The 21,880-nt window shown below is 40.0% G+C and overlaps 1 protein-coding gene across 6 annotated transcripts in view; it reads left to right on the forward strand.

Moving 5' to 3' along the window:
• Positions 1-21,880, forward strand: part of Adk (adenosine kinase) — a 395,996-nt gene that overhangs the window by 166,168 nt on the left and 207,948 nt on the right. For all 6 annotated transcript variants that reach the window (NM_134079.4, XM_006518440.4, XM_006518441.3 and 3 more), the window contains exons 5-6: positions 16,092-16,264; positions 21,722-21,830. In NM_134079.4, the coding sequence (NP_598840.1) occupies positions 16,092-16,264; positions 21,722-21,830 (282 nt within the window). The remainder of the gene's footprint in view (positions 1-16,091; positions 16,265-21,721; positions 21,831-21,880) is intronic.

Here is a 21,880-nt window from a genome sequence, read left to right on the forward strand (position 1 = left end):
TGGGCTTCATTCTCCGTTCCTGTTTCCCACTCTGAAGGTGCATTTGAGGATCAGTATTTAGTAAACCTCCATGATTTTTACTGCCTCTTGCAGAATTAATGTCTTCATGTGAATACACAGTTGTACAGAATCCCTGGAGTTGTAGTGGGACTCCATCCCATCGCCATCACTTTCCTAAGCACCAGCGTGAATTTGGGCTATGAAAGAAAGCCCATGCATCTACATTGACAAAACGTAGGCACCATCTCAGTAGTGTGCACATTGAGTTGCAGGTGGATTCTCCTGACAAGTTGTCTGCCTGATCTACAGACCCCCCCTTTGAGATGTACTATTACCCTGTGGGTTGCTTTTGTTCCCTCTGACTTTTGTCTGTCTCTACAAACTCTCCAGGTCTCTTGCAGTTGTATCTGTATAAGTACCCTTATAGTTCCATACATTTGAAACCATCTCACCATTCTCTGGATGTTCACAGCATCCTGCTCTTCTGTTCTTACAGAATCTTTACCTCACACATAGAACCGACGTTAAAGCTACACTCAGACTTTCTCTACCTTAAAGACTCAGCCCCAGAACTTGTGGATTCTTCCTCCATAAACCATTTTCTTTCCTCTGTTTGCTGCCTTCATGGAGTCCATGGTGGGTGGGATCCCTTTCCTCCCTATAGTACCAACTAGCCTTGACTGTTCTTCCTCCTCTGGCCTTTACAGGTACTGCATGCCTATGATGCACACATGCACATACATTTTAAAAACTATATTTTTCAATAAAAATAGACAAGTTCAGCCGGGCGGTGGTGGCGCACACCTTTAATCCCAGCACTTGGGAGACAGAGGCAGGTGGATTTCTGGGTTCAAGGCCAGCCTGGTCTACAGCGTGAATTCCAGGACAGCCAGGGCTACACAGAGAAACCCTGTCTTGAAAAAACAAAACAAAACAACAACAAAAAAGAAGTCACAATAAAAAAAATAGACAAGTTCACAGGGCCTAATGGTGATTGAGTTATTCCTTGCATTGTCCACATTCTTCATATCTTTAGGATCCCTTTGTTTCTCAGTGACTGTGACATTCTGCATTTACTCTTTTAATAGTTTAATCCTTCTCTAGCCTTAGAATAGAGAATTGCATAGATCTCAATGCTGTTCGACAGTGGGAGTGACACCATGCAATGTGCAGTAATGTAAACATCTGATAATTAGCATAATATTTTAATCTTGTGTAATAAAATCCCATTTTAGCAGCAGTGATAGATATTATCCAAGTAAGCTTCTATTGCCTGTTAAAATATTTATACTTTCTCATTTTTTGTGTTTCAAGCAATATTATTCATCACATAACAATCATTTTCTGTGTGCTGAAAGCTAAGATACATTAGTAAATAAAAACAAATTTTTAATTTCCTGAACCTCAAATTCTTTTAGGGGAGAAGATGATGTAGTGGTTAGAGACATATATAGATTAGAAGGTTGATCCTGAGGGCCAGTGAGATGGAAGGAGGCCACAAACTTTATAAGATGCTCTCTGACTTCCACACCGTTGCAGTGATACTAAGTCAAACACACAAGCGCACACCAATTACATTCAAAAAATTATTCATTTATTCATTTATTTCTGTTTCTGTCTGAGAGCGTGTGTGTGTGTGTGTGTGTGTGTGTGTGTGTGTGTGTGTGTGTGTGTGTTTGTAGTTAAGTATGAAGCCAGGCGGTCTTGGCTCCTTCAGAGCTGGAGTTGCAGCCATTTTCAAGACAGCCTTGGGTGCTGAGCTCCTGACCTCAGCAGTTGCACGTAACTGATGAGCCGTTTCTCAGGGGTGTAAATTAAAGATGATAAGGACTGGGCACAAACAGCAGAAAGAAACCATGGGAGTATTAAATGAAAAGGAACATTTTATAGCATAAATATTCAGATGGTGTGATCTGATAAAGAGTTTAGCAAAGTCTAAGTCATACACAGTACTTAGTGACTACCCAATCAAGGGCCGGTGCTTGCTAAAGAAGAGCTGGCTTGCCTAGCTTCAGATCCCTTGCAGTTCAGTTCATTTGGAACCAATATCATCGTTGTCTTCATCATCATACAGTTATTATTACTATCAACAGTAAGAGGGCTTGAGGCTGAGGCAGTCCTGGTGGCGTAGAGCTCTGGAAGAGCCTCCTAGACTTCTGCGGTTCTTGCCTCTTGCCAAGCGGCAGCACTGCAGAGCTTAGAGCAAATGAATGGAATTGGAAGCAACGGGATTTGGAAACTGTTATAATGGAGTTGACGAGGTAGGGTAGCATAGATGGAGAGTAACAGTGGAGTTAAGGAAGAGCAGTCAAGATCTAGAAACAGTTTAAGGATAAAGCTCGGGGGCTTTTCCGTTGGACTAGATGTGAAATGTGACTAACACTCTCCCTTCCTCTGTAATCCTATTTCATGAAATAGCAAAACAAATCCTTTCTTATGTTTGATAAGTTAATATTCTTTAAAATAATTCCCTGGCATCCTATTACAGTCTGATAAAATTTATATTCTTACCATACCAGCAAAGCCCACATACTTAGAACCTTCTGGGGTTTTTTTTTCTAGCTTTTTTTCGTATTTCATTAGCTCTACTGGTTTTCAGTTATTTTAATGGGATATCATTGTTTAACTTTGAAGAAAAAGAACACTGTCCCTTTTCTTGGTTCAGGAAGTTCCTTAGACTCATTTTTTGCCTGATGCTCTCTTTCACATATTTACATAGTTTATGTCTACCGTACTTTCCTGGGCCTGTCTCTTGCATAAGCTTTCGTAGGGTTTTCATACTTGGTATCCTTACACATTTTTGTGATTGATAACGTTTGAGTTTTATTTCGTTTGTTTTGCAAGCATCTGTGTGTATATTTACTTGCATGTCACAGTACATGTGTGGAAGTCAGAGGACAACTTGCAGGAATGAATTTCCTCCGTCCATCTGGGTCTCGGGTCTCAGAGTTAGCTGACTGGTGCTTTACCTATTGAGACATTTCTCACGTCCTTTGGTTATACTGTGAGATAAGATAAGGCTAAGTTAGCCAGGCCGGCCTTGAATTGGCAGCAATCATGGTGCCTCAGCCTCCTAATAGGTTTGGCTATCAGGCATGCATCACCGTGCTTGGCTTTTGCTTGCTTGCTTGTTTCTTTGCTTTGTCTGGTATTTAGAATCTCTATGACATAGGAAAAGGCTTCATAGTGTGTGTTCCTATGACAACACTGTGCCTAAGCATAGAACACATTCTATAAATGTCCTCAGATTGAATTGGCTGACTCAATTAGTGAACAAATGAACAAACAATATTTACATTACATGCTGAATTGCAGTCCAGGACTCTCTAACTTGGATGTCAGTTCAACTTTGTCATTTTGTTATTTTCTTTTCCTAATTAGTCACTTCATATTAGTATTGTCAGATGGTCATGAGTGACATTTACCACAAGAATATTTGTTCATTCAAATCCCCTCCATTGTTAATGGCTAGAGAGACAAATCCCTAAGTTTTAGAAAATAACTGTCCTTACACGGTCCTGCTGTGAAGAATCATGTCAAAGGAAATGTGAAACCGAAGCTTTGGATGTGCCCCATCCCCAGCACAGTTGCCTCTTGAAGCTATAATCCCAAAGGAAGGGAAGCAAAGAGAGAAATCTACGGTGCAAGTTCAGGTTTGCTACTATAAGTGTTCAAGAAAGGACAGTTACCATGGCAACAAATGCATGAATTTCAAGTGGAAAATTTTCAGCATATGTGACTGATAAAATTGTGGCATCCTGATTCTTTCTAGTATAGGGTTGTTCCTTATCTGCTGAAAGTATTCTGAATACCCCTAATGAAATTAAATTTAAATCCTTTTTTCACATTTCTGTGTGTCTTCACATTTGTGCCATTTATGTGTGGAGGTGAGAGGACATCCTGACCTCCATGATGCGGATTCCAGATATCAAACCCAGATCATCAGGGTTGGTACAAAGGTACTTTACATTCTGAGCCATTGCATCGTCCCTAAAATTAATGTAAATTTCTATGACACTGTTTTATGTGATTTTTTTATACTTAAGAATTATATTCAAGAATACCCTCATGAATATACTGTGTCTAAAGTCAAATATTTGGATGGCTATCTATGGCAGGGGAGATGGCTCAGTGATAACGTGATTGCTGTGGAAGTGTAAGGACCTGAGTTTGACTGCCCAGAACCTGCATGAAAGCAGGCAGCATGCATCTGTAACCCTGTGGAGCCTGGGGCACTCGGAGCAAGTGACTCCCAATGGCTCACTTCCCATTTTAGCTGAAATGTAAAGCTCCAGGACTGGTGAGAGACCCTGTCTCAAAGGAGGAAGGTGACAGCCAATAGAGCAGGATGCTTGTCAATTCTAGCCTCCACGTGTACATACATGCATAGACAGTCTATCCACACACACATGCTCTCACATGCATACTACACAGACACAATTTCAAAAATAAATAAAGATTACTTCACTAATCTATACTAGACACTTGCTAAATATGATGATCAATGCTTTAATGTCTTTGGTCTTCTTGGTCATAGAAAACGACTTGGCACTCTATAGATTCTCTTGTCGTAAATGCTTTCCCACCCCAGCTCAGGAAAGCTGTTAAGCTTTAAGTGCTCTGTCATATTTACAGCCTTTTATAGTAGAAGAGAACAGCAGTCGGCAATGATGAGGGAAAACGATGGCAGGTAGACTTAAAACACCATAAAGCACAGGCGATTGTGTTTAATGCCTCGAATTGAATCCTTTCTGAATGAAATGATCAGCCATATGTGCCACTCTCGTGGACCCTGTAAGAAGAGGAGAAATGTGCCCTAATGCTAACTGTGCATGAAATTGCAGTGTTAGGAGATATTGACCAGATGTTTCAATCTCGACAAATAGCTTGTTATGTGACTGAGTGAAAATATCTTTTGCTGCTTTGATCACATACACCTTGAAGGAAGGGGTAATTTAATAGAGACTGTCATAGTTCATCGTCGTCAATAAACTTTGGCTTGACCTTTGCCTTCTGTTTTTGATGTTTCTGCTGATCAGTGTTGATGAGCAGATGTTTACTGCCTTGGGGTTTTTGCTTTGTACAAAATGTGTGCTAGGATTGGTAAAGGAGAAGGTCCCTCTTTCCCCCCTTTCTCCTTGGTTACCTGCGTCCTTGGATGTTGCAGGGCTTCTGGGCAGATCCCTCTTAGAGAAATACTCACTTCAAAGGACCACTTACTGCCCTCTTAACCATCTCTTCATTTCCTGTCCTAGCTGACATAGTTTCCACTTGCCATCATCAGTTTTTATGGTGATTTACCTTACATCAAGGCTAGCTTTCTGTATTCTGTGTAGCTGGAAGTGATAGATCCCTAGAACAGCATTTTGATTTCCTAGAGCATATGGTTAAGGCCTGTGATGGCTAAGGAGTGAGTGACTTGCACAAAGTCATAGGTGACTCCCTCCTAGGCCTGTTGTGCACTCTGGGTCTGATAGCATTCCTTCCAGGGTGCTTTTCTTCTCTTGAAATTTGTTAAACTTCTATTCTTTTTAGTTGTCTAGAGGGGTATGCACATATGAGCACAGGTGCCTACAGAGGCCAGTGGTGTCAGATCACCTGCACCTGCAATGACAGGTAGTTGTGAGCTTGGTGACGTGGGTGCTGGACACCTAACTTGTGTCCTCTGTACAAGCAGTGTGTGCTCCTAAGCACCTTATCTCCAGCCCCACGATGTTTTTCCTCATGAAGGGTGAAGATTATCTGGACTCTTTCTAAAGTCAGTCATGCTTGCTGCTATCTCCCCCTCTCTAAGTATTCACTTACTAGCACTGGGGACCTTATGTTTAGTGTTCGGGTTCAGTGAGCTAAGAGAATACATGAAACACCATCATGACACACAACACATATGAAGTATTCAAACTTCAAATTTTGTGGACCCAGCCATTGACCTGAGGGCCTGATACAGGCTAAGAAATGGTCTCCCACAAAGGCACAGCCCCTTCCAAATACTCAGTAATTAAACTCACAATTATTGTTGTTGCATGCAATTATTGGCAAAACATAGCATTTTTAGGAATGCCTTTAATATTTAATTTGGCTCAATTTTTCATCTGAAGAAAATATTTTAAATATATAAATGAAAAAATTATGGGTATTAATAATTGCATTTAAATTAGGAAAAGTATGTAGTAAAATTAAAATTCCTTTAGGATTTAAAGTATTAAATGTTACCCAGCATCTGCTTTCATGTGAAACTGCTTGTGTGTCCCTTCCGTAAGAGGTCCCGTCTAGCCAGGACACACGCTTATCATCCCAGTTCTCCTAAGGCTAAGGGAGGAGGCATTCTACAAGTTTGAGGCCATCCGGGGCTATATAATCAGTTTAGGGCTAGATTGTGCTACACATAGGGACACCCTATAAAATGAACAAAAAAGCCAATTTTTTTCTATAGTATAAGATTTAGCAGTGTAAAGGGACTTAACACTTTCAGCTAGCCTGTGGAAAATACTGTTCTGAATTCTGATTCTAAAGAAAACAATACATGCCTTAGGCAATCTATTTGATTCATCTTAACAAAAGAGAACTTCATTATGTAGCAAGCAAGAAAGCAATGTCAAAAAATAGTGGTAAGAATCATTTTGTAAATCTTGGTAGGATAGATATAGAAAGCTATATTGCCCTCTTGGTAGAAATCTTGACACTTGAAGGATTCTGGTGAAAGTGGGATTTATTAAAACTTACAGCTGTGTGGTCCTCCCCACCGCCCCAGAGGCTATTGGCTACCAGCCCACAAGGACAAAGGGAATATAGTTGAGGAACATGGTTCCGGTGGCCCGAGTCTGACAGAAATGACAGAAACCCGGCATGAGCTTCAGAGGCAGCTCAGCTGTGGGGTGGATCAAGGGAGGGCTATATCACTTTTGGGAAAGGGGTAGGGATTTCCAGGGTGGGTATGTAGCATTGTCTATAGCAAGGGTACCTAAGAATGCCTCCTTTGCCTGGAGAGGCTTGCCAGGAATTCTAGGTGCTTGCTGAACAGGTTTTTTTGGAGAAAGAAAGTTGAAGCTGTAATCTCACCAAGGCTACCTGATGTTCCCAGGTAGAGGGTGTGAGGGGTTCAGGCTCTCCAGGCAGGGTCAGAAAAGAGGAAGCCCTGCTGGGAAAGGGCGTCTTCCATTTTGTGCCAAGATTAGAGGATCTATCTGGACATGGTAGACTGGGACTTTAGCACAGTTTTCCCACACAGCCATACCATACAATGTACTTTTGTTGTTATTGGTTTGGATTGGGTTGTTTTGGTTTTTGTTTTTCTTTTTTCATCATTATATTTTGAAGATAAATCCTGGCTGCCTATTTCTGTTCATTCATCTTTTATTAATTCAGTGAAAATTCCAGATGATATAAGCTATTGTTGACAATCATAATTTAGGGGCTTATTGGTTAAGAGTGCTGCTCATTCAGAGTTCCCAGCACACAGATGGAGCTGCTCATAAGCACTTGTGACTCCTGCTCCAGGTGATCAGATGCCCTCACTGGACCTCAAGAGCAACCTGCACTCTCTCACATAACCTCAGACAGACACACAAGTATGCACATATTGAAAATATATTATTTACACAGTGTTTTTAAATGAGATTAAATTTCTTTCAGTAAAAAAAATTATTTTCCTTGATAGTTTTTGCAATCCTGTGGCCTTGTTTGTTTTGTTTGAACAGAAGACATGGTCCTTCCTGGTGTTTCTGTAGTCAGTCTCTGTTCCCTCTGTCAGTGCTCCCCCATCAATAGCTGTTCCCTGTAGTAATAGCATGCAGTCTCTGAACCCAAAGTTAAATGCCAAGTGTCTGGGTAAGAAGTAACTGAGTCGCTAACAGTGTTCACCATGCAAAGCTAATGACATGAATTCAGTTTCAGAACCTGTTTAAAGATCGGAGATAACTGGATGCCTAATGTTGTGCTCTGACCTCTGCATACATGCATGTACAAATACCATGCACATCCAAAATAGTAACCTTTGAAGTAAAAAAGAAAGAACGGTGCTGTTAATGATGCTGATAGTGTAATTGCAACTGTAGTAATTATAATAATTAAAATTTGTTCTGTCAACTTTGATTGCCAGATTCTATACTGAACCCTGAATCAACATACGTAGTTATATTTTCAATGTCTTCTCTTGTGTTCTGTAGCATACTAAAAAAGTAAACCAAAACTGGTCTTTAAAAAGACAGAAATATTTGTGCGTGTGTGTGTGTGTGTGTGTGCATGCATGTGATTATTTGGGTGTGGCTCCTTGAGTGAGCACAAGCCATGATATAATAGAAAAGTCAGAGAATAACTTTCAGTGGGCTTCTAATGGGGTTTTTGAAAATTAAGTGCACATCATCAAACTGGAACAGTCACGTTAACCTGCTAAATTAACTTCACACAGTGAGCCATTTAATCATCCCCAGCACTGTTTGTTTAGATGAAATTAAATATTTTTATTATAAGACCTCCTCTTTATAGTTTTATATTAAGAAGTATGAAAATCCTCTCAGAATACTGGGTTTTAGCTTTCTTGGTCTACCATCCTCTGCCTCCCACATTCACACTCTTTTAACTCTTTCTTTTTTCCTTTAAAAGACGTGTATGCCCTGATTCCCACTTACCATTGAAGCTTAGGGGAGCTTGTCCTTCCTGCTTTCTAAGTTCTACTTGAGGCCTTTGCAACAAAACAGTAACAGAGGGATTAAATCAATGTGAGTATTGTATGGCAGAGTAGAAATGAGAACCAATGCAGCAGTTACTAACAGATGTGACTGTTTTTACATGAGCTTTGATGAGACGTAAGAGGTTGTCAGAAAACAATAAAGGAAAAAGGAGTTTGAAAACAAATTAATAAATAAAAAAACTTGACAAGACTTCTCTGTTCATCTCAGTCTCCCTCCTCTTCAGAGACTGAAAGTAGCAGATAGACATTTGGATTTGGAAACGCAAACCACAGGTCTTTCAGCTGAGCCAAGAAAGTGTGTTGAACAGGAAAATTCATTAAGAAAAACTAATTTATTATAACAAGGAATCTGCTGTGGCATTACTCGATATCAGCATCCAGAGTAGACCTTGGAAAAGGTTTACTTAAAAGAATGAGATCTATACCAGGGTCCCTTCAACAAAATCTTGCTGGCATATGCAATAGTGTCTGGGTTTGGTGGCTGATTATGGGATGGATCCCCGGGTCGGGTAGTCTCTGGATAATCCATCCTTTCATCTTAGCTCCAAACTTTGTCTCTGTAACTCCTTTCATGGGTATTTTGTTCCCTTTTCTAAGTAGGAATGAAGTATCCACCCATTGGTCTTCCCTCTTCTTGATTTTCTTGTGTTTTGCAAATTGTATCTTGGGTGTTCTATGTTTCTGAGCTAATATCCACTTATCAGTGAGATAAGTGCATATCTAATGACTTCTTTTGTGATTGGGTTACCTCACTAAGGATGATATCCTCCAGATACATCCATTTGTCCAAGAATTTCATAAATTCATTGTTTTTAATAGCTGAGTAGTACTCCATTGTGTAAATGAACCACATTTTCTGTATCCATTCTTTTGAGGGACATCTGGGTTCTTTCCAGCTTCTGGCTATTATAAATAAGGCTGCTGTGAACATAGTGGAGCATGTGTTCTTCTTACCAGTTGGAACATCTTCTGGGTGCTCAGTCATCTATGAGATAGAATACAGGGCTCCCCCAATGGAGAAGGTAGAGAAAGCACCCAAGGAACTGAAGGGGTCTGCAACCCTATAGGTGGAACAACAATATGAACTAACCAGTACCCCCAGAGCTCGTATGTCTAGCTGCATGTGTAGCAGAAGATGGCCTAGTCGGCCATCATTGGTAAGAGAGGCCCCTTGGTATTGCAAACTTTATATGCCCCAGTCCCAGGGAATGCCAGGGCCAAGAAGCAGGAGTGGGTGGGTAAGGGAGCAGGTTGGTGGGAGGGTATAGGGAGCTTTCAGGATAGCATTTGAAATGTATATAAAGAAAATACCTAATTTAAAAAAAAAGAATGAGATCTAAAGGCTGGGAATGCAGCTCAGTGCTGCACACACTGAGGAGGTGTGTACTCTGTAATCCCAGCACTTGGAAGGTGGAGAATCTACCTGGCCAATGTCATCCTTGGTTGCATAGGGAGTTCTAGGCCAGCTTGGGATACAGAGATACATGAGTGTGGGAAGAGAAGGAAAGTAGGAGGGAAAGGCAAGAGAGAGGATAGGAGGGGAGTAGAGGGAATTCTAAATTGGAACATAGAACAGGGAAAGGATCAGAATGGAGTGCTGAAGCTGGCCTATGTGCTCGTTAACTGGTGGTTCTTTAATGAGGCTGCTTGTGTTAGAGACCTGCTCTGTTGAGGAGAGAACATTTTAGGACGCTCCCTCAATGTATAGTAGATTGAGGGATATCAAAGCTGAATCCAAGGGAATGCCTAAAAAGTATGTGGTTGTGTTTCTTCTAGAGGATGAGAGTTGAGGGGCTGTTAATGGTTGCATTTACAGGACATGATTTTGAGGAGCTGGAAATGTCCTGGAGTTTGACAGTCAAAATGGTCACATAACCTTCTCATATACAGGGGAAACGTTATAGTATATATAAATATGTTTCCATTCTACATGAAAGAACCCTGTGCACTGTTGGGTGGAGCATGTCTACCCACTGAGCCTCCCTGCCAACCTTGCTCTCAGCCTTAGCTGCTGTTCGTCATCTGAAGGATACTTACTATTATTCCCCAGTTTTGACATTCCATTCCTTTCAGCTATGCTTTTCAATTTTCCTGAAGTGCCTCCTGGTTTTTCTGTCGTAAAATTTCCTGAGTCTGGCTCATCTTTCAACTATTCTAGTTTCTATGAGTCATTCTTCATCATTTAATTATGAATTAAATTAAAGCATATGGCATTATCTTAAAAGTGACGGGCTCTCCGGCATCGTCGGCAGTTATAGTTCTCTAAATATTGCAGTTGGGTGAAGACAGAATTCATCTGAAAGGTGCAGTTAATATTAATAGAAACCTTTGAATGTGTTGTTAAAGACTCTTAATGTGAAGCTCAATATGTCATTTATTCAGGCACCTACCTAAGGTTTTTTTGTGAATTTACTATGTCTGGTTCCTCTCCTTACTCAGGCATGGGCTTTATAATCACACTCATTTGCTGAGAAACTGCCATGTTCTGTATTACACCTACAGGATAATGCCTACCCTCTGCATAGTCATAGTTAATCGTCTGCCGACACCTAGATTTTGCACTAGATTTTTCCTTCCTAAACAGTTGCTCCATCATTACACTTCTCATATTCCTTTAGCTATCTTTTTGATTAGTTTTTGTTAACATGCGTCCTCGCTTCCCAAGCTGTGCCCTTGTAGGCCCACTATGATCTTATAGCAAACTTACACAACATCCCCTGAATGTTTGTGAGACTGATGTGCGACCTACTGAACTAACAAGGCTCCTTCCACAGGATAGCTTAGTTTTTCAAGGGGAGCACAATGACACAGCAAGAACCATTCCTTCAGAACTTTCCCCTTTAGTGTTAAACCAGTGCATTGCTTTCAATTCCTTCAGAAGAACTTTGCAAAAACAAATGTATTTGTTTCTATAATTAAAAGGCGGTACTTAACAGTCAAGGTGAAGTGATGAGTAAACGTGCTGGTGAGCAGTCTAGGCCTCAGGTTGTGTGGGTTTGCAGTGCCCACGAGATACCTGTTAGAAAAATTGAATTTTTGGTTGGAATTAGGAACACCATAATAAGATTCATAAAATATACTGTATGCTATGCTATATGCCTCTCTTTGAAGTTCATCGCCAGTTCCAATGACACAGACATAACTTTTAAAGATAATTGATGAGATCATGTATCTTTGGAAACCTTTTGTTAGCCCCTCATTGCAATTAATATCTCTCCTAGCTGTTTGTGGTAATATCTTGGTGTTTCTATCATTATTTAAGTTCAATTAAACTAATTCAGGTATTTATACCAATAATGACTACATTTTCTGTTGCAGCTATGCCTTTCTAATTGTTGCAGTATCCACAAGATTATCATATATTTTATAATTAAAGAATTTAGACTTTAACAGCATTGATATCTCTCAAAGTGATACACATCGTATCTTTTGCACATCTAGCTCCTTTTCCATATTTCATTAAATTATGGAATCAGCTTCTTCATCCCCTTAGGTATCCTATTGAGGCTTGGTTAGGATTGCATTGAAGCTATGTATCATTATCATGCTACCATCCTTGGGAGTCATAAGCAAACATTTATTCATGTCAGATAGGATACCGAGGACAAACAGCAGATCAAAAATAACAATTCTATCAGAGTACAGCTAGACAAACCAAGAGTTTCTAGGGCTCACTTATAGGAGCATGGGGGAGGGTTACTTCTGGAAGTGTCACTAAAATGTCCCATTTGGGTAGATGACAGGTGGGAGTGCTTTTGGGGAAAGCTACGTATTTGGAGAAATTAATCTTCCACATACTCTGTCCTCTATAACAGTGGTTCTCAACCCTTTAATACAGCTCCTCATTTTGTGGCGACCCCCATCATAAAATTATTTTTTGTCACTACATCATAACTGTAATTTTGCTAGTTATGAACAGTATGTAAATATCTTATATAAAGGATATCTGATATGTGACCCCCAGTGAAAGGGTCACGACCCACATATTGAGAAATGCTGCTCTAGCACCTCCAGAAACTATATGCAGCCAAAGAAGATCTTAAACTGCAGATGTTCCTCTACTTCAACTGCTGGAATTACAAACATGTGCCACCATGCTTACTTTCATATTTTTTTATTCAAGAGTATTTACGTAGATTCCTTATGAGTCCTTGCATTACTGAAGTATGCATGGGTTCTATGTAGCTAGAATTTTAAGGGTAACTATAATTTTAACTTTGAAATAATTTTTCACAACTTATTCTCCTGTATTCCTTTCAGTGCTTACTGGTGAATGCTAATTTCAGTGGGAGAAGCAGTCAGACACTCGCATCCTGGTAGTACATATGATGTCAAGGTCCCATCAAGGTTCCTTCTGTCAGAGGCCCTGCTTATTATCTGAGACCCCTGTGTGTATATCTTTATGGTTTTGTTTTCAGCTGTCCACAGTGTATGGGTACTTTCTCCACATCCTCACCAATACTTCCTATTTTCTCCTCTTTTCTTAGTGTCATGACTAGTATTAAGTAACATCTGATTATGCTTTTTTTTTGTTTGTTTCGTTTTGTTTCATTTTCCAGATGGTTAGTATTATTGAGCATCTTCATGTGCACATTGGCCATTTGGATAATTAGAAACACACCTGTTCAACACTTTTGGCCATATTTCATTCAGGTTATTTGTTTCATTGTGGTGTTTTAGAAGTTTGTTAGTTAGTATTCTGGATATTAACCTCTCATCAGATACATAACTGCCCTTTTGCCTTATTGATCACTCCTTTTGTTGTTCAATAGGTCTCACTTGTTGTTGTCATAGTTTTTTGCTTTATTTGACTTTTTTGTTTGTTTGAATTCCTTAGAAAATATTGAAAAATCCCATGTCTGGAGGCTTTCCTGTGATATTTTTATTCTTGAGTTTCCTCTTTTATAACTTTTCTGTCTTCACAAGATATCCTAGAGAATTGTCTACACACACGAATCCTTTTCGTTTTGTTATTGTTGCTATTGTTGGGGAGCTTGTTTCTGAGGTGGGGTTTGAAACCTTTGTCCATATAGATGCCTAAGCTTTACCCCTAAGCTGTATCCCTTCGTTTTGGTTTCCTTGTGGAATCTAGGCTGGCCTTGAACTCATCCTGTTTCCCCAGACGTAATCCAGCTCTCCACTCTCCTGCTCTCCCTCCGAAGGCTAGATTGGTCTCTTTCCCTTCCCTTGCTTTGTGTGTGGATCTGGGTTTCTGCAAACAGGTTCATCCAGTACTGAGTAAGGCTTCTGTGCACAGACTTTGTTATTCATAACATTATTTCATTGTAAATAAAGTATGAATAAATAATTACATCTGTTCTGTTGTATGTTCATCTTGAGAATAAATCTCTAGAGAGAGTACTCCTTGTCGTCAGGCGGTCACTTCTGCGGTCTTCTGTTACTATTTTGGTTATCTCCATTCCTTTATCTCTAAATGTATTCTGATACATTATGTGTGTGTGTGTGTGTGTGTGTGTGTGTGTGTGTGTGTGTGTGTGTGTGTATTCATACATACTCAGTGTTTGTATACTTATTTGTTTCCATAACATATACTCAGTATTTCAAAATATGTTTTTTATTTATTATTATTGATATTTACATGTGTGAGTGTTTTACCTTCGTGTGTGTTTGTGCACCACAACCATGTAATACCCATTGAGATCAAAAGGCATTGGATACATTGGAACTTAAATTATAGAGTTGTGAGCTGCAATGTGGGTGTTGAGAATTGAACCTGGGTCTGCAGCGATTGGTCTTCACCACTAAGCTATCTCCCCAGCCTCCTGTGTTGGAACTGTTTTTTAGTTTATATACATAGAATTTTTTAACCTCTTTATTTGAAATAAAAAGATGGTCTCTTTAGAATCACTAATAAAGTATGAGAAGCCTCAGGGACATGAGCTACATTAAAGAGTTCAAATCAACGAAACCCATGCATATTAAAAGAAATCCATTATGAATCATTTACAAGAAAAATACTAAAGTTTATATGAATCACTTTAATGACATGATGAGATATTTGTAGTTAGAATTTTAACACGTCTATCTTTACAAAATTTTAATATTCATGTATGCATATAATATTTTTTGCAGCAAATATCCCCCAATTCTTTCCATAGCCCCACCACCACTTTTTGCTCTTACTTCATGTGCCCTCTTTCTCATTTGTCTGTACATGCGTAGGTGTAGGGCCATCTATCTACTACAGCACGGGCAGCCTCCCAGAGAGCATCCCCAAAGAAAGCTGACTTCTCCACCCCAGCAGTGATCAACTGCCCGTGGCTCTTCAGATGGTGGAGCTTCTTAAGCCCCTCACTCACCAGCACTGTGATTTTGTCACTGTTGAGCTCCTGTGGGTCTTCCTCACTCAGCAATAGCCATACTGAGTGTGTGCAGCAGCCCTGTCCTATGGAAATACTTCCTATAGTCAGGGCTTAGAAATCCACCCTCTGTCCAGCTCTGAAGACTTTTCTTTCTTTTTTGGAGTAGGAGAGGGGGGTTCTTTTTAAAATAGTCTCCTAGAACCTAAGCCGTTTGCAAGTTTGAACATTTAACTCCTGGTTCTCCTGCCTCCACCTCCCAGGGGTTAAGAATTTTAGGCATGCACCACCATACTCAGGCATCATTTTTTGTTTGTTTGTTTTTGTTTTTCAAGACAGGGTTTCTCCGTGTAGGCCTAGCTGTCCTGGAACTCACTCTGTAGACCAGGCTGGCCTCAAACTCAGAAACCTGCCTGCCTCTTCAGGCACCATTTTAAATAGTAATTAAGTATGAGTATGTTTTAGCATAATTTATGTATAAATTATTTTAAGAAGTATAAAAATTTTGATTACTACAGCTTAAAAGTGTTGCTTATTGTATCTTGGATACTATGTTCAGTTTGAATATACACTGACTTATTTTATTTCAGTTAATCTTCACCCTCCCTATGAAGCATGTTTTTAATCATTTCCCCATTTTACAGATTAGAAAAGGAAGCTGTAGAAAGGTTAAGTGATGCCAAGATGGTGGCTTGTATTTGTAATCCCAGAATTTAAGAGGCCGAGACAGGAGCACAGCTGTGAGCTTTAGTTTAGCCTGTGTTCTAAAGTACATTGATACTTAGCTTTGATATACGTATAAGTAGCCAGCATTTGATTTAAAGTCCATATAACTTATGTTCTGAGTTCTAAAGACCTGTTATCTATGACTACCCACTGAAGTGGTCCACTCTGTATCTATCGCTCATGTAATAGAAGAATGTGAACGGCTGTTTTGTCAAGGTTTTTACTCTAAGCGGTAGTGCACCTGTTGAGGTTCTATTCATCGTCACTACAAAGCACATCTTTCATGCCAGCACCCGTGGCAGAGTCCTGAGTTCTCCATTCCGCTTCTGACCCATCCATTCATTTATGTTTTTCAGTGGTTGATTCAGGAGCCACACAAAGCAGCAACATTCTTTGGATGCATTGGGATAGATAAGTTTGGGGAGATCCTGAAGCGTAAGGCTGCTGACGCACATGTGGATGCTCATTACTATGAGCAGAACGAGCAGCCAACAGGAACTTGTGCTGCGTGTATCACTGGTGGCAACAGGTAAGTCACTACCAACCTGGAACACCCTCCCCACAGCTGTGTAGACACCAGCGAAATCTGAATTACAAACAGTTTGGACTGTTTGTAACTTCACTTTAATAAGCATTTTTAATGTTCAGCAAACCCTGAGTCATTTTAACCTTGTGTTTGATTAACTTTTGTACTATTTAGGAATTCCATGCATGTATGTAATGTGTTTTATACAGGCCACTCCCCGATTCCTCTCCAGCCCCTCCCCTCCCCTCCCCTTTTGCAGTGAGCAGTATCTCCCTTGCAAGTTTGCATGCTCCGCTCTGTTATTGCTACTGATGCAGGAGAAAGCTTACATGCAGTTTCTGAAATTTAGATTTTTGAAAAGTATGTGTATGAGGATTTTGCCTGTTTGTGTATATGTGCACCACATATGTACCTGATACCCATAATGGTCAAAAGAGGATGTCAGATCCCTTGGAGCCAGAATTGTAATTTGTTGTAAAGTATTGTGTATGTGCTAGGAACTGAAATCCTAGTCCTGTGTAAGAGCGACAACTGCTCGTATCTGTTGAGCCTTTTCTCCAGCCTACACGTTGTTTTGTAAGCCCATGAAAACCACTCAGTGCCACCTGCATGTACACCGAATGGGAGTAGCGACTTCGAGAGGCTTATCACATTCCTGAAGAAGACTGACTCTGCCTTCCCCAGCAGCCGTCAGTTAGCAGTGGCTTCTGAGCTAAGGCTGGGACTTTATGAGCCCCCCCCCCCGCCCCCCGCCAGCCCATTCTTGAACTGTGGCTCAGTTGATCTTGTGCAGGTCACATGCATACAGTTATACCCTCTGTGAGTTCAAATGTGTGTGTAACAACTCTGTCATATACAACAAATACTATTTTTCCATAGACATCTGCTGCCTCTGGCTCTTAAAATCTTTCTACCTCCTCTTTCTTGATGGTTCCTGAGCCTTTGGCAAGGTGAGATGAATCTATTTAAACTCATTTATATATGTACATATATTTTGGGAACTTCTACACTAGTAGGTTCCCATATGGCTTTTTCAAAGGTCTTCACTATTAGTTATCCATCCCTATTCTCCCTCTTCTACTAAGCTCTACCATCCTCCATCCTGTTTAACCCTTACTGTTTCATTAATCTCACTCAGAATGATTATTTCCAGCTCCGCCCTTTTACCCATGAATTTCATATTTTTTCTCTTTCTTTACAGCTGAAAAATATAGCACATTTTCATTTTCCACTAACCAGTTGATGGATACTAAGCCATTTCTACTCACTGCATCTTGTCAGTAGATCAGTAGTGAACATGGATGAGCAAGTATCTATGTAGTAGGATATGGAGTCCTTTAGGAATGTGTGTGTGTCTGTGTCTGTGTCTGGATCTGTGTTATAGGTGGAGCATGTGGTAGATCTACTTCCAGCTCTTTGAAGACCTTCCACACTGATTTCCATAATAGCTGCGCCAACAGTGAATAAGAATTTCCTTTTCCCCACATCCACACCAGCATTTGTGGCCTTGTTATTTTGTTTGCTTTGGTTTTTTGTTGTTTTGTTTTAATCTTTGAGTTTTCATTGGGGTGGGATGGAATTATTTTGTCTACTTTTAGTTTTTAGTTTATTTGCAACAGTGTCTTACCCTGCAGGCCAGACTGTCCTGACTCTTGGCAGTCTTTCCACCATCACCTTCCTTGTATTGGAACTACAGGAGTGAGTGAGCCTTTGGGCCAGCTTCCTTTTTTGTTGTTTTTGTTTATTTATTTATGATTCTCGATGATGTGTTTGTATGGTATGTGTGCATGCTGTCGCACAAGTGTGGAGGCCAGTGGACAGCTTTGTGAAGAAGCTGTCTCTCTCCCACTGCCTTTATGATGGCTTCCTAGGATTGAAGTCAGGTGGTCAGGTTTCCATCATCAGGGGGGCTCCTGTAACTACTGCTCTACCTCCCAGGAGCACCTTTTGTGTTTTTAAGTTTGTGTTTAGTTAAACCTGCTTTTGAGTTCATGAGGTATGTCGAAGCTAAAGCTTGAGATCATCTATCTAGTCTCTACCTTGAATAATTAGACTTAGGAAAAGAAAATGTTGTGTTTGGGATTTTACATCATGTAATTTGCTGAACTCCATCAGAAGAGAAAGAATGATCTTGCCGGCATAACCTGATAACAGAGTATGAGTATCTGCTTATAGAAGCGTGTGTGACACAAGGCTTCCACCACTGTTAAACAACACCAGTCTTGTATTGCACCACACAGGCAGCAACCAGGCCAAGTGTCTCAGCTCACACCTCTTGAGTTGCAGCATTTAAGAGGCAGAGACAGGAGAATCACAAGCTTGATACCCAGGGTGAGCTTCAAAACCTGCATATGGAGATGGGAGTAGAGGTGAAGACACACAGACACACACACACACACACACACACACCTTCTTTTTTTTTTTCCCAAAAGTCCTTTTATTGTTCAAATGGCAAAGTGATATCACGCTGCTGTAATAGTACCCCCTGGGTTACTGTACAAAGAAGATCACTGGTGCTACTATTCCTGAAATCGAGAGAAAACAAAAGACATTCAGAAAAAGAGACAAACAACCAGAGGAGGTCACAGAGCTGCAGAGTGACTAACCTCGTCATTTTCACAGTCAAATTCGCTATATTAAAATGAATCAGAGAAGCCCCGATGCTACGTGCCAGGCAGACATAGAAAGAGCTGAAATGACTAGATCTTCATCTTGCCATGAGATTCTTTCAAACCCTTTCTGTTGCCTGAATCTTGGACATGAAACAGAAACACTGTAGCATGGCCCCTAGTGGGAAAGTTACCCAGCATGGGTCACTAAGCAGAAAAATCTATAGAGCTGGCAGCTGGTGCTGTTAGTCCCAGCCCTCCTGTCTACCCAGTGTACTCAGTAGAAAGTTCTTCATATCAATCTCTTATCTCTCTCAGGGCCTTCCATGTATTGGTTTGCTTACCATTTGGTAGCTGTGCCTCATTTCTGCAGTGTAGATGTACATTTCTAACATTATTAGCACCGTACTGATGAAGCCTTCCTTCTTCTTTGAATGGGAAAAAGAAAATCACCATTTTTTTTTTTTTACTATTTTATTAGAATCCTCAGAAATTATTTACTTTAAATTTTAGTTCACTACCATATTTGCATTCTTTGTACTTGCTTTAGTTTGTTTGATTTTTTTTTTTTTAAGACAGGGCCTGCAGATTCAATCCTGGTTAGCCTTGAATTTGCTACATGGATCAAACCAACATCAAACTTGTGCCTGTCCTTATACTTCTGCTTCCCAGTGTCACGGTTATAGGTGGACCATGCATGGCTGGGTCCCCTATACTTATACATATGTAATTTGTGCTTCATCCTTCGTGCTGTTTTTCTATCCTGACCCATCCCCCTGTTGTAAGTTTGTTCAGTTTAGCATAAGATAGAGTCAGTTGGTATGAAGGGAACCTCAATTGAGAAACTGCCTCCTTCAGACTACCCTATAGACCTGTTCATGGGACATTTTCTTGATTAATGATTCATGTGAGTGGACCCAGCCAACAGTGAGTAGTGGCCCTGAGTTGTATAGAAATCTAGCTTTCAGAAGCAGTCTAGTAAGCAGGGTTCCTCCACAGCCTCTGCTTCAGTTCCTGCCTCCAGGTTCCTGCTTGTGTTTCTGGCCTATCTTCCCTCAGTGGTGGAAGGTCACCTGGAAGTGTAAGCCACATAAGCCCTTTCCCCTCCAAGTTTTTCTTGGTTTTGATGTTTATCACAGCAAATAGAAAGTTAGGACAATTCCCTCTCTCACCTTCTTTATTTTGGCTTCTAGCAGAATCATAGTAAGACCTGACATGATTCTGGGTGCTGAGGACCATTGTGGACAATAGTTAAAAATAGCGTTCGAAAATACGTAGGGGAACAAAGTAAATTTTAAATCTTTGCTTTAATGTGGTTTGGTTGTGGTGGTGGTGGTGTTCGTGGTTGTGTGTGTTTGTTTGTGTGTGTGTGAAAGAGAGAGAGATTGATTAGGGGATAGTTTTCATTTCTCAATTAATTATTCATCATACAAACCAAGGTCTCTCTATATTCACTATCCACTACTCAGATGTACGTGTTTAGAGCTTTGCCTCTTGCAACTTTCCTAAAAGAAATTTTAATTTTCAAGTGTGATTTTTTTTCCCATTAATAATAAATGGGTCAAGTTTTCTTTCTGACATCACAAAGACTAGAATAAAATTGTTAAATTGTCATTATATACTAAATTGGTGCTTGAACTATTATTAGGTTCTACAGATGTCAAAGACTCAATTTGCCCACGAGTATTATGGCTTTGATAGCCTGTGATGTTCAGATGGTATTGGGACTGGGGATTTAGGACAGTTGGTGGAGCACCACCCTGGTGTACACTATCATGGCTTCTGCTCCTAGCACTGCGTAACATGATGTGGTAACCCATATCCATTGTCCTAGCACCCTACCCAGGAAGTAGAACAGAAGGATGTGAGGTTTAATTCCATCCTTGGTGCATGCAGATTCAGCCTGGGAACTCAGAAATCTGCCTGCCTCTGCCTCCCGAGTGCTGGGATTAAAGGCGTGCGCCACCACACCCGGCTTATTTTTATTTCAATATAAACAAATTCCAAATTCAGAAATAAATTAAGATAAGGATGAGTGGAAAATTGTTTTGGAAGAGAAACTTTTCTCTTAGCTGGAGGAACTAAATACCCCAGGTCTCAAATGATGACATCATTTCCTGTAGCACATAATTCTTACTATTTTAATTTTTAGTAATAGTGAAAAATGCTAAATAATTTTATAAATCTAGTCAGAATGAAGGAAGATTTATATTTACGTGAAATGTAAATATTTTACTTCATTAAGTTGAATTGTTGGGTTAAAATTAAGCAATTTCAGTGGCACTTAATAGCCAGATTTTAAATCTAGTATGCTGGTTAAATTTTCCAGCTATAAAATCACCCCACCCAGGAGTTTTCAACTATAGAAACTTGTCCTAATTGATTCCAGTCCTTAACATGTAATAGTTGCAAATTTATTTCTCACAGCAATATGATCTACGTTTATATGTATATTTTATGAAATTAATCCCATATTGGGCTCTTAAAGACATTTAATTAGTCAATTATAGTTCATTGGTCATATTTTAATAGAAATTTTTTACCATAAAAATGAAATTTTGGTTTATGTAGATTTCCTATTTCAGAATGACCTAGCCCCCTATTTATTAGCTGCATTTTGAACTGTATTTATATATTAAAACCTTATTTTGGAGTTTAAAAACTCCTATACTGGCCTTGTAATTTGAGGTATTGCTGGTTACTATGTCTTTTGTCTTAAGGGCATCAAACATGTCCCCTTCTTCACCATCAGCAATATCAGCTTTTGAAGAATTTGTTCCTTTCTGTATAAAATACCTGAGGTCTTTCATCCTTTATAAGTACCATACATTTCCTTTTCTTGGGTTTTTAGGTCCCTCGTTGCTAACCTTGCTGCCGCCAATTGTTACAAGAAAGAGAAGCACCTTGACCTGGAGCGGAACTGGGTGTTGGTAGAGAAAGCCAGAGTTTACTACATAGCTGTAAGTGCCGCTCATGTGTAGAGTCCATGTTAACATGATAGACTATAGCT

Source organism: Mus musculus, chromosome 14, assembly GCF_000001635.26.
Source record: "Mus musculus strain C57BL/6J chromosome 14, GRCm38.p6 C57BL/6J".
Taxonomy (NCBI): domain Eukaryota; kingdom Metazoa; phylum Chordata; class Mammalia; order Rodentia; family Muridae; genus Mus; species Mus musculus.